We start from the raw sequence: 15,622 nt of genomic DNA on the forward strand, positions 1-15,622 counted from the left end.
GCCTCTTCAGGCCTGCTAGGTCATTTGTTTTCTATGGTAGATTTAATTGCTTGCGCGTTCTAGGGTTAAAATGTTAATAGAATCTGTTAGATTCCAGCTCAGAATTGATGTAAAAGCCATTTGTTTGAAGCTCGGATGTCAGCTCTGCCGCAGTCTGGATATCCAAGTAACAAAGAAGGAAAAGTCTAGTTCCACGAAAAAGATTCTTCTTTATTTAAATAAAATCCATACAGAGAACCTCAAGAATAAAAGATGACAGGTGGATAGGTGTCAGGATAATCCTCGCATCTACGCATTTCAAGTGTACACTCACCCTCAGCATGACTAATTGTGTGTACACACGTGGATGAGAGAATTATCCTAATGCCTTTCCACCAGTATATGTTTTATTAAATGAAGGAAAATCTGTTTCATTGACCTGGACTTTTTCTTTACTCAAAATTTTTATGTTTTGTTCATTGAGCCAATTAGTTATCAGTTTTGCTTTGTGACATGGTCTTCATCATGCTAGAAAAAGCATTGTCCATCATCAAATTGTTCTTGGATAATTGGGAGAAGTTACTCTTAAGTACAATTCTGAGTACACCCACTTGGAAGAAAAGAAACATGAATGATCTTAAAATGATTTCCTGTTGGCATGACACCAGACTCATGGTAGCTCTCATCTTTTCTTCTCCTGACAATCAATCTTCTAGATGTCCCAAAAAGTCTAAAGGGGGCTTGATCTGAGTAAATAAGTTTGCAGGAAGTACAGGGGACTGCATAAGACAGATCAAGATCACCCCAACTGTAGACTGCTTAGGACACGTGGAAAGGATGAATGAAAAGAAAAGGTGGGCATTAACATGAGTCCTGTGTCATGCTGACAGTAAAGCATCCTGAAATCATTCATGTGTTGTTCTGTTTTTCATCCAAGGGAGTGGCCTCACTCACAATTTTGTCTAAGAACACAGCCATGAATACAGAATGGTGTAAAAACATCCACCAAGAGCATCTTCTTCCAACGATCCAGAAGCAATTTAGTGATAAACAATGCTTTTTCCAACATAATGGAGAACACTGTCACAAGGCAAAAGTGATAACTAATTGGCTTGGTGAGGAAAACATTGACATTTTCAATCTATGGCCAAAATACTTCTCAGATGTCAAACCCATTGAGAACCACAAGAATTGTGTCAAACTCTAAGCACTGATTAGGCAAGAATGGGTTGGATTTTGTCTAGAAGTATCCAGGGTGGTTAAAAATCTTCACAAATTAAGGTCAACAGTGTAAATTTGAAGTTTTTGCACAAATTTGATCTACTGTATAACAGTCTAAAACATATGCAGTGCTTACAATTGAACTTCATTAACAATAGCAATATCTGACAAAAATATGTAAAACCGCTAAAGCAGTAAACTTTGTAAAGACCAAAAATTTGTGTCAGTCTCAAAACTTTTGGCCTTGACTGTACTACACATTATGTGCACAAGGCAGACCCCATTATTTCACTGAAGCTTAAAGTAATACATTTGAAAACTTAATTCACATGAACAATGCCAGATCAGAATTCTAAAACTTGTTCTTGAACTGTACAGCCGGTAAATGTTTTATGGATCCATTCAAGAGTGCAGCTAGATTAATTACTGCCTCCAACTATTTGATAAATCCACTTGTGCTGGTAATTAATCTACCAATGCTTCTCTGATGAGATAGAAAAAGAGTCCACTGCACAGGAAGGCCGGATTGAAGGTTTTATCAGCATTCTACAAGACATTTATCACCTCATTCATAAATTCTTCTTTTCAGTTAGTAAAACCAATTCTTTCTGAAACTCATAATTTTCATTTTTAACTCCTTAATGGTTGCCTATCTGCTTTTTTATAGGAGTGGTTAAGCATCTTTTTTTATAGTGAACTAAAGCTGTCAGAATCAGTCAGAGACACATTAGAGAAAGCCGAAGCAGTATTTTAAAGGCAGCAGCTCTAAGAATTAATAAAAATAATCAAGTTTTTTCCCTCCAGTGCATTTTTTGCCAAGCACATCTGAAGCTTTACCCTGATGCAGTCACCTAGCTATGGTGTGTCATATATGAAAAAAAAAATCCAAAGTTATCTTTTTAACCCCTTAAGGTCGGTCAAAGAGAATTTTTATTTGCTCTTTAAATTTGTTCTCCTTCTTTCAAATGCAATAATATTTTTTCCATATACAGTATGTATAATGGGAAGAAGAAAACTTTAAACAAAATGAGAGTTTATTCTTAAGTAGAGCTGGCCGAACTCACAAAAAAGCAGGACTGGCAAACCCTGCTAAATTAAAAAAAAACCCTGATCTGCTCCAGAATCCGGTACCCATAAAAATCTATGGGGACCAGAATCCGGAGCTTAAAAATGTTGGTGGAAGGTATAGGGGGGTAGAAGTGTGCACAGTGCACTGACTGAGACTGTGTCATGGTGGCACAAACTTTCTGGGTCAAGCTTTCCCTTCCGCAGTCGACAAGTGAATATTCACTGCTTTACCCACCCACCAGCACATGTAATTGGTTGCAGTTAGACGCGCCCCCACAGTGACAATGAGTGACAGCGTGTCATCTGACTGCAGCCAATCACAGGATGGCTGGAGGGTGGGGAAAGCAGTGCAAGTGTCTGTGGGTCAGTATGGTGGTATAAAAATAAATAAAACAATTGGCGCAGGGTCCCCCATATTCTGATACCAGCACAGATAAAACCCACGGCTGCAGCCCCTAGTTGTCGGGCTTTATCTCTGCTGTGTATCAAAATAAGCTCAGAGTCACATGTGCCAGTAACTCACATCACATCACCTGGCAGCTGCCCACTCTCCTGACAGGAGCATTCAGGTACTTAGAAACACAAGCTGCTGACCCGCTCCTGTCAGGAGAGAGTGAGGCTGTGTAAGGTGATGTGATGTGAGACTCATGTGAGTCTGGCATGACATCACCCAGCAGCTGCACACTCTCCTTACAGGAGCACACAGGTACATAGAAAGATATGCTGCTGGCCCGCTCCTTGGATAGTTTGAGGCTGTGCCAGGTGATGCAATGCAAAAATCATGCGAGTCTGGCATGACATCACCTGGCATGGCCTGCCGCTCTTCAAACATGCGCGTGCAGGTACATAGAAACACAATAGCCAACCCGCTCCTGTTAGGAGAGTGTGCGGCTGTGCCAGGTGATGCGACGCAAGACTTGTGCGAGTCCCTTGCAAGTGTGATTCCAGCCTAAGAGAAACCGTATGCGGCTTTTTTTTATTAATATTTAAATAATAATAAAAAAACAGCCAATTTTGATACCCAGCCAAGATAAGCCAGCTGGGGGCTGGTATTCTCAGCCCGCCCGGTATTGCCGCATCCATTAGATGTGACAATCCCGGTGCTTAACCGGCTCTTCCCATTCCCCTGGTGTGGTGGCAATCAGGGTAATAGCAGGGGTTAATAACAGTGCACAACTGAAACTAAACCCTAGGTTAGTGATTGCACAGATGTCTATGAGATACCTGCATTAATAACCTGTACATGAAAGTAAATAAGTACAAACACAGAGAAAAAATCCTTAATTTTGAATAAAATACAAAAACACACCCTCTTTCACCACCTTATTAACCCCCAACACACCCATCCTGGTGCGGCGTAATCCACAAGAGGTCCCACAACACGTCTAGCCCTGCTACATCTCACAGCGTGCGGCCATAGAACACGACCACCGGCTGTGAGTGCACACAATGACTGAGCTGCTATCACTGCAGGCAGACGCTGTCACAGGCTGGGGGCATGTCTGACTGCAACCAATCACAGATGACAGGATGGCCTAGTGGGCAGGGAAAGCATGGAAGACTGTGTGTATGTGATGAGCCTAATGCGCAGTACAAGAAGTGAATGCGCGACCCGGAAGCAGTGTGACTGCATGACAACTGACCGTAAGTATGAAACGCTTGCTTAATTCTTTTTTCTTTATTTTCTCTTTAATTTCCCCAGTATTTTCCGGCACCTGGTCATCTTGGAAACCGTGCGGATCCGGACTGTAACAGTCCGGGTCCACTCAGCCGTATTCTTAAGTTATTCAAGATATGGAATGGTAAGAATAGAACTTCAACATGATTTTTTAGGTGAGTAGGACTATGGTGATACCAATCTTTAATAGAAAAGCTTTTATCTAAATAGTGAAAGAAAATTCAGAAGTTTGTAAAAAATTATTTTGATTTGTGCCACCATTTTCCATAACCCATAATGTTTTTATTTTCAGTGGAGCTGCGTACTGGCTTGTTTTCTGTGTGGTGAACTTTTTTCATTAATACTGTTTGAGGTAGATAAGACAATTTAATTACTTTATATTGTATTTTTTTAGGAGTGAAAAGTAATGTAAAAGACATAATTCTTAAGTTTCAATTTTTTTTTTCTTTATGGTGTTTACTATAAGGGGTTAGTTAATTTTATATTTTGTTAGATAAATCTTTTATGGGTACGGCGATACCAAATACGATTTTGTTAATTTTAATGTCTTTATTTTTAATGGTTGATAATGTGTTGACAAAGTAAAACTAATTTGAACACTTTTTTATGTTTCTCAAATTTTTTTTTTTCTTTACGTTATTTTTAATGCCAATAAAGGACTGTGATCATCTGATGGCTTCTGGTATATACTGCAATATACAGTATAGTAATGCAGTGAATCATGTAAATTGCAGTCTCCTACGAAGCTCAGCCTGTAGCTGAGCTTCACAGGATTTCAAAGACAGAAGCCAATAGAGCCTTCATCAGGGTTTTTGGCTATCATGTTAATCAATCAGTTTTCCGTGATCACATAACCTAGGGCTAACAGGAGTCAGAGCTTCTACAAGCATCCACTGCAACAGAAAAGACCTCAGTTCCTGAGGCTCCTCCACACATGTAGACTTCTAACACTGATGTATAATTACGTAATTTGAGACTATGGAGTTTAATTAGATGTGACAAACAATGCAGCATGCGTTCAATTCATGTGCTATGGGCATAGAAACCTATAGAAAGTGTTTAAAATGCAGAAAAAAATGTAGATGCATTCTTATTGAAACACTATTTATAGACTTTAAAAGTTGCTATCCACATGTCCACATGAGAATAATGCACGCTGTTGTACATATTACCTCTATTAAACCAGAATTATATTCTTGTTGCATTCATTTTTCAAGAAGTCTGACTAGTGTAATTCTATTTTCTTGTTAGAAGATAGTCATCAGTATTATGGATCTAACAGAAAGCAGAGATCTAAAAATGCTAAGCAGTTGAAGCACAAAGTATTTTAGGTTATTTTATAAGTTCTCATTATACAATGATTTAGCAATATGGTCTTCTATCTGATGTAATTAGGTCTATAATATATTCATTATATGGATACATATTACATATGTTTACCATTGCCCTACTGAAAAACTGGCCATTAGAAACCAGACAAGAAGTTGATTTTACTGTATATTTTTGACATGCAACTACAGTGAATAAATATATATATACAGATATTTACATACCGACAAAAAGATTCCATTCAATGTCCAAATCAGCCTGATTGGCTAAACAGCCCTTCATTACGTTGAGGCAGTAGTTGGTGCAAGGTTTCAAATTAGGCATCCCACGACAGTACGGACAATACAGCATTTTCAGTAATGCTCGAAGACATCCTCCATTCGGACTGAGCTGTAAAAATATGACATATGTGACAAGCAATTTTACTGAGATGTAAACAAGTTCAATATTCATCTGCTATTAGTAAAAAAGTATTTCAATTTTCTGTTAAATAGTTCAGAGCTCTGTAAATTCCAATATTTTTCGCAAGAGAACACAAAAACATGAACATGCTCTGCTTCCAGGTGTATAGTCTTTAACCACCCATATATGTTATTATGTACACATAAATTTATAAGAAATGAAGCTTGACCGATCTTCAGAGTTGGTTAACAAATTTTACGGAAAGTTCCTCTGCCTTGTAATGTAATATTTTAAAGGTTTCCAACTTAGCCCAATGTTTTTTTAGCAGTCCTCATGACAGTTTTAACCCCTTAAGGACGAAGCCAGTTTTGTACTTAATGCCCAAGCCATTTTTTGCAATTTTGACCAGTGTCACTTTATAAGGTTATAACTCTGGAACGCTTCAATGGATCTCGGTGATTTTGAGATTGTTTTTTCGTGACATATTGGGCTTCATGTTAGAGGTAAATTTAGGATGATATTTTTTTATTTTATTTGTGAAAAAATCTGAAATTTGACAAAAAAATTAAAAATTTTGCAATTTTCAAACTTTTAATTTTTATGCCCATAAACCAGAGAGATATGTCACACAAAATAGTTAATAAATAACATTTCCCACTTGTCTACTTTAGATCAGCGCAATTTTTGAAACAACATTTTTTGGGGTTAGGAAGTTAGAAGGGTTCAAAGTTCATCAGCAATTTCCCATTTTTTCAACAAAATTTACAAAACCATTTTTTTAGGGACCACATCCCATTTGAAGTGACTTTGAGAGGCCTAGGTGACAGAAAATACCCAAAAGTGACACAATTGTAAAACTTGCACCCCTCAAGGTACTCAAAACCACATCCAAGAAGTTTATTAACCCTTAAGGTGCTTCACAGGAACTAAAGTAATGTGGAATGAAAAAAATAAAAATTACCATTTTACCTAAAAATGTTGCTTTAGCACTAATTTTCTTACTTTTTCAAGAGGTAACACCAAAAATTGGACCTCACACTTTGTTACCCACTTTCTTCTGAGCGCGCCGATACCCCACATGTGGTCAGAAACCTTTGTTTGGGTAAATGCGAGGGCTTGGAATGAAAGAAGCAATATTTGAATTTTGGAAAGCAAAGTTGGCTGAAACAGATTGCGGGCACCATGTTGCATTTACAGATCCCCTAAGGTACCTAAACAGAAGGAACCCCCCTCAAGTGACCCCATTTTGGAAACTAGACCCCTTAAGGCTTCTATCGAGAGGTATAGTGAGCATTTTGAACCCACAGGTACTTCACAGATTTTGATAACGTTACGTTGTCATATTGAAAATTGTCATTTTTTTCTCAAAAATGTTGCTTTAGCATCAATTCTCTCACTTTTTCAAGAGGCAATTCCAAAAATTTGACCCAAATGTTTGTTACCCACTTTTTTATGAGCGCGGTGATACCTCACATGTGGTCTGAAACCTTTGTATGGACAAATGGGAGGGCTTGGAACGAAAGGAGCAATATTTGAATTTTGGAAAGGAAATTTGGCTGAAAAAGATTGCGGGCACCATGTCGCATTTGGAGGACCCCTAAGGTACGTAAACAGCAAAAAAACACCACAAGTGACCCCATATTGGAAACTTTGGTGAGTACCCTGAACCCCCAGGTGCTTCACAGAAGTGTATAACGTTGAGCCATGAAAATAAAAAAAAAAAATGTTACCTCTAAATTGTTACTTCAACCAGGTAGCTTTTTTTTCACAAGGGTAACAGGAAAAAAAATCACCATGAAATTTATTGTGCAATTTCTCCTGAGTTTGGTGATATCTTATATGTGGTGGAAATCAACTGTTTGGGCACACGGCAGGTCTTGGAAGGGAAGGAGTGCAATTTGACTGCAAAATTGGCTGGAATCAATAGCGGACACCATGTTGCATTAGGAGAGCCCCTGAGGTGCCTAAGCAGTGGAGGTCCCCCACAAGTGACCCCATTCTGGAAAATAGACCCCTCAAGGAATTTATCTAGATGTTTGGTGAGTACCCTGAGGTGCTTCACAGAAGTTTATAATGTTGAGCTGTGAAAATAAAAAAAAAATACATTTTTACCACAAAATTGTTACTTCAACCACATAGCTTTTTTTTAACAAGAGTAAAAGGAAAAAAAGGAGCATAAAATGTATTGTGCAATTTCTCCTGAGTATGCTGATACCTTATGTGTGGTGGAAATCAACTGTTTGGGTGCACAGCAGGGCTCGGAAGGGAAAAAGTGCCATTTGACTGAACATTTGGCTGGAATAATTAGTGGACGCTATGTCGCATTTGGAAAGCCCCTAAAGTGCCTAAACAGTGGAGGTCCCCCACAAGTGACCCCATTCTGGAAACAAGACACCTCAAGGCTTTTATCTAGGTGTATATTGAGCATTTTGAATCCACGAATACTTCACAGAATTTGATAAGCTTAGGTTGCCATATTGAAAATTTTCATTTTTTTCACAAAAATGTTTCTTTAGCATCCCATTCCTCACTTTTTCAAGAGGCAACAACAAATCGTGGACCCCACAGGTTGTTATCCATTTTCTTGTAAGCGCAGGGATACCCCACATGTGGCCAAAAACCTCTGTTTGGATTAATGGGAGGGCTTGGAATAGAAGGAGCACCATTTGAATTTTGGAAAAGTTGAAATAAATTGCGCGCACCCTGTCACATTAGCAGGGCCTCTTGGGTACCTATACATTAGAAACCCCCCACAAGTGACTCCATTTTGGAAACTGGACCCCTCAAGGATTTTATTCAGGAGTATAGTAAGAATTTTGAATCCACAGGTACTTCACAAAAATGTTGCTGTGCAACAAATTTCTCACTGTTAGGTTATATGCGCACGTTGCGTAAATACATGCAGTTACGCTGCGCTTTGTAGCGCAGCGTAACTGCATGCGTCCTGCGTCCCCTGCACAGTCTATGGAGATTGTGCAGGGGCCGTGCGCACGTGGCGTCTTGGAGCGCAGCGCTTCGGCTGCTGCCCGAAGCGCTGCATTCTAAGAAGTGAAATGTCACTTCTTCCATGCGCTTTGCCGGCAGCTCCTGCTCTGTCTATGGCAGGAGCTGCAGGCAGAGCGCATGGAATCGGCTTTTTTTTTTTTTTCTCTACGGACATTTTCTGCAGCGATTTGAAACGCACGTGTGCTCTTCAGATCGCTGCAGAAATTTCTGCAGGGCTAGTACGCAATGTGCGCACATAGCCTTAGGCTATGTGGCCATGATCCAGCGACATGGCGTCTAGTACACAGTGCCAGCCTTCCTGCAGAGATGTGAGTGTTGTCCATGGGAGAACGCAGCTGCCCATGCCCACGATGTGGGTTCAGGCTGCTGTGGACTTTAGTTCTATTCTACCTGCAGAGAACACTCTCGTCTCCGCAGCATAAATTGACATGCTGAGGCTCGGGAAGCTGCGCCACAGGTCGGTTTATGCTGCCGAGAAAAGAAGCACAGTGGGCATGGGATTTCTAAAAATCCTTCCACTGTGCTTCTACTGCACAATGCAGCGTTATGGACGCAGGGAAAACACTCTGCGCCCAAAACACTGCAAACCCTGATTGTGGGCACATAGCCTAAAATGCTACAATGGATGAATGGATAGATGTCAAACATATATAACGTCCCACTCCCTGCATATTCTAAGCTGGCACCCTTTAGTGCCTTTCATGTGGCACTAAAGGGTGCCTAGCCTTGTATTTAGCCCAAAAAGAAAAAAAATAATTAAAATAAATGACGTGGGGTCCCCCCTATTTTTGATAGCCAGCTAGGGTAAAGCAGACAGCTGTAGCCTGCAAACCACAGCTGACAGCTTCACCTTGGCTGGTAATCAATTTGGAGGGCTCCCCAAGCTGTTTTTTTTTAAATTATTTATAAATAAATAAATAATTAAAAAAAAACAAAAAACATAGGGTCCCCCAAATTAGTTCACCAGCCAAGGTGAAGCTGACAGCTGGGGTCTGGTATTCTCAGGGTGGGAAGAGCCATGGTTATTGGACTCTTCCCAGCCTACAAATAGCAGGCCGCAACTGCCCCAGAAGTGGCGCATCCATTAGATGCGCCAATCCTGGCGCTTCGCCCCAGCTCATCCTGCGCCCTGGTGCGGTGGCAAACGGGGTAATAAATGGGGTTGATACCAAATGTGTAATGTCACCTGGCATCAAGCCCAGCAATTAGTGATGTCACGGCGTCTATTTGATACCAGACATAACTAATTGACAGTAATAAAAAAAAAATTGACAACAAAAAAAAATTTATTTGAAAAAACACTCCCCAAAAACATTCCCTCTTTTGGCCAATTTATTGAAAAAAAAAAAAAAAATCGGGTCCCTGCTGTAATCCATTGTGAAAGTCCCGCGGTGATTCTTGACCTTCTAGAATATGGGGGGCACGTTCAGGGAACGTATCCCCCATTTTCTAGGAGTGCAGACCCTCCATTTGAGGAGAGTGGGTGCAAAGAATTTGCACCCACTCTCCCCGGGTCACAGCTGCAGACTCCGTGCAGCAGCAGCAGCCAGAGTCTCTGACACAGGAAGCTGTCAGCCGCGCTCTGCAGTGTGACCGGCGTTCACTGTGAAGGAGGTGGGGGCCGCGGGGGATCAGAGCTGACGGACCCCGGGGAACACCGGGGTGGGAATAGGGGGTGACCTGGCAGGGCCTGGGGAGAAGGTTTCTGTCGTATGTGTCATAGCACATGCGACAGAAACCATAGGAAAGGGGGAAATGTGGCCGGCGCTCTGCTGTGCGCGCCGGTATGTGCGGCGCCATGTTGGATTTTCAGGAGGAAGGGGGGGTGGGGGGACACTTTGGCGACACCGGGGGACCGGAGAGGACCGGGGGATGAGATTTATCTTCCATCTGACATGTTTGTTTATGCCAGATGGGAGATAAATGATTTTTTACCGGCGCGGTCATTTACTGTAACCTGATCATCGGTATACGGTGTATACCGGTCATCAGGTGAGCGGGGACCGGAAAAACCGGCCAGAATCATGATCTCCAGGGTCTCAGCTACCCCCGGCAGCTGAGACCCCGGAAATTTTCTGACTCTGGGGGGCGCTAGACCCTTTTTTCCGACCGCCGTTAAAAAGCGGCGGATCGGAAGAAGTACCCTAATTTGTCGCCGTTAAAAGGCGTATCGGCGGTCGTTAAGGGGTTAAGAGAAACAAGAACAGTACTTAGTATTAACAGTCAGTAAAGAGAATAAACCCAGCATTATCCTTGTGCAAAACTCTCGAAATTAAGCTCCCAACCTTCATTCTATTTCAGGAGCTCTCCTTGAAAGTCGGTGAAAGGACATTGCTACATACATTTTTTAAGTCTTTTTTATTCCTGATTAATAATTGACAAACCTGCAAATACCCGGGATCGTCAAGTTGAACCGGATTTAACAAAAAAAAAAAGTTTGGACCCAGAATAACTCCTAGATATCTGAAAATTAGCAGGCGCTAATAAAAATAGTTATAAATGTATTTCACTGTGGAATTTTGAGCAGGCAATTGAAATTGCCAAGAACAACTTTTTAGCTAGTTGCCTAGAAAATTTACAGCAAGCCAGGCGTGGCTAACTAGCAATATCTATACATGTGTTTGTGTAATTTTGAGCAGGCAATTAAAATTGGCAGAACATTTTTTATGTACTTTCATAGCAACTGATTAGACCAGGCACGGCTAATTAGCAATACCTGTAAATGTGTTGTGTTTGCTGAATTTTCAGCAGGCAATTAAAATTGGCAAGAATCACTCTTAGATACTTCCCTAGGAACTTTTTAGGCCAGAAACTGCTGAGTAGCAATTCCTATAAATGTGTTTGCGTAATTTTCAGCAGGAAATTAAAATGTCAAGAACCACTTTTACTTACTTCACTAGAAACTTTTTAGGCCAGGCACAGCAAATTAGCAATACCGATAAATGTGTTTGCGTCATTTTGAGAAGTAAATTAAAATTGTCAAGAAAAAGTTTTTGCATACTTCTCTAGCAACTTTTTAGGCCATGCACTGCTAACTAGCATCACCTATAAATGTGTTTTCATACTTTTGAGCAGGCAGTAATATGTAGCAATACCTATTTACATGCTTCACTGTCAACTTGTTAGCAGACACTACAAGTACCGATTCCTATTGCTATCATAAAAAGTGCTGATTTGTGGCACACACATTTTCCCTACATAACAGCAATGGCAATACCACTGGAAGCAGCACCTTCCCTAACATTTGACATTTTGACATTCACAAAATGGCGCCAACGCAACATGTCCATGTCGCGGGCGGAGGAGGGGACGCCGCGCTCTCCCACTGCTCGGGTCCGGCTGCCACTGCGGCTGCTGCGGCCTGCCGCTGCTCGGTGGCTCGAGCGATGGGCCGGATCCCGGGGACTCAAGCGGCGCTCCTCGCCCGTGAGTGAAAAGGGATGTTGGTGTTTTGGGATAGTTTATTGTCCGTGACTCCACCCACGGTTGTGGTGATTTGTTAACACCACCGCTGCTCTGTATGGGAAGCCCGGGAGTGATGGTATGGAGCAGCCAGTTGTTGATGTGCCCTCCGTGGGTAGGGATTGTGGTGCTCCCGGGGCCCGGTGATGGGATTGGGATGGTGGACAGGCGGGGATGGGGCCTGTGGAGGTGCAGGGGCGCAGGGGCAGCGCTGTGCCGCACGCTACGGAGGTACTCACTCAGCCAGTAAACACGACACAGTTCTCGGTAAACAAACGGCTGGTTGGACGGGTCCCTCGGACGGTTACGGTGCTGCGGTTCCCTGCAGTTAGCGGTGACGGTCTCTTCCCTGCACCTATGAAAAGTCTCTTGGTAGCGATGGGTTCCCACCGGTTACCCACTCCTCGGCTTCAAGCTGGGCCGAAGGAGCTCTACTCTTGCCCGCAGGCGCTGGCCCTGGGAAATTGGTGCCTTGGCGGTGGCGGTGTCTCCCCTTATCGGTCGGACTGTTGCCTTCAATCTGGACTTGGTTGTTAGGAGACAGACGTCCCCTTCACTGACGGATTTGGCAAATTATGGCGACTCCTAGCCTTGCCGGGATCCGAAAGGCCCCTGCCCTGGTGCTGGTATGAAACGATTATTCCTGGCTCACTGCGTAATATAGTAGGTGCTCAGAAAAAATATCAAGTCTGATAGAGAACGATTCTGGCACACTTTAGAGGATATATGAAAAAAGAAACTCTTGGAATGCTTAAATGGTTTTATTTGTGCATAAGTCAAAAAAATGATGATAATTCATCCATCCAACGTTTCGACCTTTTGTAGGTCTTTGTCAAGGACAAATTTATCTATATGAACAACTGTGCAGTGTATGTTCTATAATATGAAGATATCACCATGGAAAAATGAACAGAAATGCAATCATGTATATGCCTTTCTCCGTTTATACCTTATGCACTGAAGAGGATAGGTGGTAAATGGTAGAGACCTTTTCCAATGGGAATATGTTGTGAAATATGGACAATTCTGAAAAAACTGTATAGCTGTCAAAGGTAGGTACCTCAGGACATAGAAGGAAGTATCGTGTTTTCCTTCACTGATAGTTTCTCAGTTGCCTCAGAAGAGAAGAAAATGTTCTGAAAATGCAGAAAGAGTATTCTGATACTTTCACTGAGGAATTCACAATGGCCTCAGGATAACATGAGTGCTTAATATCGTTCAAACAGGATGAACATGTATAGTCTGGATCATGAAATGAAAAAGACTCCTTATGGGGTTCTATAAGAGACCCTATAGAAAATATATGATTATATGTATTAAATCATATAAGGAATGTGGGTAACAAGTTGGTACAGGCACATACCTGAGGTATTAGAAACTGGAGAGAGCTAGTGAGCCATATGTGGTGACACGGATCTTGCTTTGGTGATATAGGGTGCGGGCCCCAGGGAGACAACAAGGATTTTGGGTTAGCTTGATGTACCTGCAGGGATGTGGGGTGCGTGTGGTGTTGTGACCTGTGACCCCTGGCTTGCCCAGGGCGTCACATTCACATATTATATTCACATGAACCTATGTCTTAGGCAGCCAATCACAGAAGCCCTTCTGTCTGAACCTTGTGGATTGTTGCTGTGCCGTGAATGGCTGCAGCAACTACACAAATAAAGTTAAAATAAAAAATAACTCCGCATGCCAGAATGGTTCTTCCAGTCCCACCTCCTCTACTGATTTTACACGTCCCACATCAGACAGCACTACAATCCTATACAAAAGCATAAAATGCTATTACAAAAGCATTTTTGGAAATGCAGCCAGTGTTCAGCAGCAGAAAATGAACAAAATGAACATTACCGACTTTTGGGGAAATTGATCTGGGTGACCGAGCCTGCACAAACATGCAAAGATTCATACTGAATTTGAAATTGATGAACCTTTACCACACAGGTTTGCTTATATCTAATACCCAGTACAGATAAAGTATACGGCTACAGGTTACAGCCACCAGCTGTGTGCTTATCTTGGCTGTGTAGAAAAATAAGGACCTTGTTACGGTTGCTGTGGCTCTGGAGACTATGTCCGGATTTCTTGCTACTGCACATGTGCAAGCGCTGGAGACTAAGTCCTATCTTGGAGCCATTGCACATGTGCGGGTGACATCATCGCTGACACGAGGTCACTTGTCTCTGACAGCTTCTAAGCTGATTGGCCACTGGTCATGTGCTTTTGACACATGGTCACATGTCTCTGACACCTTCTATGCCGATTGGTTGCTGGTCATGTGCTTGTGACGCTTTGCTCGGTGATAGGCCAGCGTGACGTCATTGCTGTCATTCTGGCAGCGGATTGGCTCTGGTGTCCTCCATCTTGGATGAGGCACAGAGTCTATATAAGACCCTGACGCATGCCGCCCGGCGCTCAGTCCTCTTGGTTCATGCATGAGGGTAGACGCCCTGTGCACGTCCCTCTAGGCATCTCTCTGTCTATGTTAGGTGAGCGCCACCGGCAGGGTAGCGTTCTTATACCTTACAGCTTCGGCTGCAGTCCGTATCCTTACCTCTTAGTGGAGCGGACATAGGCAGGTGCCTGAGGCACATGGTCCGGCTGGGCCTTGTGATTCTACTCGTAGGTGGACGTTGCCGCTAGGGTAACGTTTAGTGATGAGCGAGTACTAAAAAGCTCGGGTGCTCGAGGCTCGGGCCGAGCATCGAAAGATACTCGTGTACTCGGCCCGAGCACCGAGCCCAATGTTATCCTATGGGAGACCAGAGTATTTTTATGAAATGACCCCCGGCAGCATGTAGAAACCCTAAAAATGTCACAAAAGTCTCAGAAGAGTGCTCAAATGACATAGCAACAGCATGGGGAAGATCCCTTGAAGCATTTATCACTCAAAAGTCACAGCTGTGAACAATTTTGTCCGTGTTTTACGCCATTTTTACGGACTCACCAGAAAACCTTCCAAAATGACATCAAAATGAATTTTCATGGCGGAAATGTTAAGGGCACATACCCAATAGTGAGATAGAGCTGGTGTATGTTACTTTTGGAGATTACATGAAAGATTTTACGTGAAAACATTGTGTGGCACTTCGATGTCCCTGAGAAGAGACGTACATGAAGGCCTCTTGAGTCTAATGTGCCCATTTTGAGGAAGTGGGTCTATTGTAGTATAGCCCTTTGTCAGGGCAGCCAAAAATTGGGAGGCTCCACATTGTCTCTGGATAGAGACGTGCATGAGGGCCTGTAAACCTGAAGTGCCCATTGTAAGGAAGTTGGTCTATTGTAGTATAGCCCTTTGGCAGGGCAGCCAAAAATTGGGAGGCTCCACGTTGTCCCTGGATAGAGACGTGCATGAGGGCCTGTAAACCTGAAGTGTCCATTGTCAGGAAGTGGGTCTATTGTAGTATAGCCCTTAGGCAGGGCAGCCAAAAATTGGGAGGCTCCACATTGTCCCTGGATAGAGACGTGCATGAGGGC

General features: G+C 42.5%; 1 protein-coding gene across 2 annotated transcripts in view; it reads right to left on the reverse strand.

The window, feature by feature from the left end:
- GPC6 (glypican 6) overlaps positions 1-15,622 on the reverse strand; it is a 1,296,759-nt gene that overhangs the window by 504,906 nt on the left and 776,231 nt on the right. For both annotated transcript variants that reach the window (XM_075336760.1, XM_075336759.1), the window contains exon 4: positions 5,500-5,665. In XM_075336760.1, coding sequence (XP_075192875.1) covers positions 5,500-5,665 — 166 coding nt within the window. The remainder of the gene's footprint in view (positions 1-5,499; positions 5,666-15,622) is intronic.

This window comes from Anomaloglossus baeobatrachus, chromosome 2 (assembly GCF_048569485.1).
Source record: "Anomaloglossus baeobatrachus isolate aAnoBae1 chromosome 2, aAnoBae1.hap1, whole genome shotgun sequence".
Taxonomy (NCBI): domain Eukaryota; kingdom Metazoa; phylum Chordata; class Amphibia; order Anura; family Aromobatidae; genus Anomaloglossus; species Anomaloglossus baeobatrachus.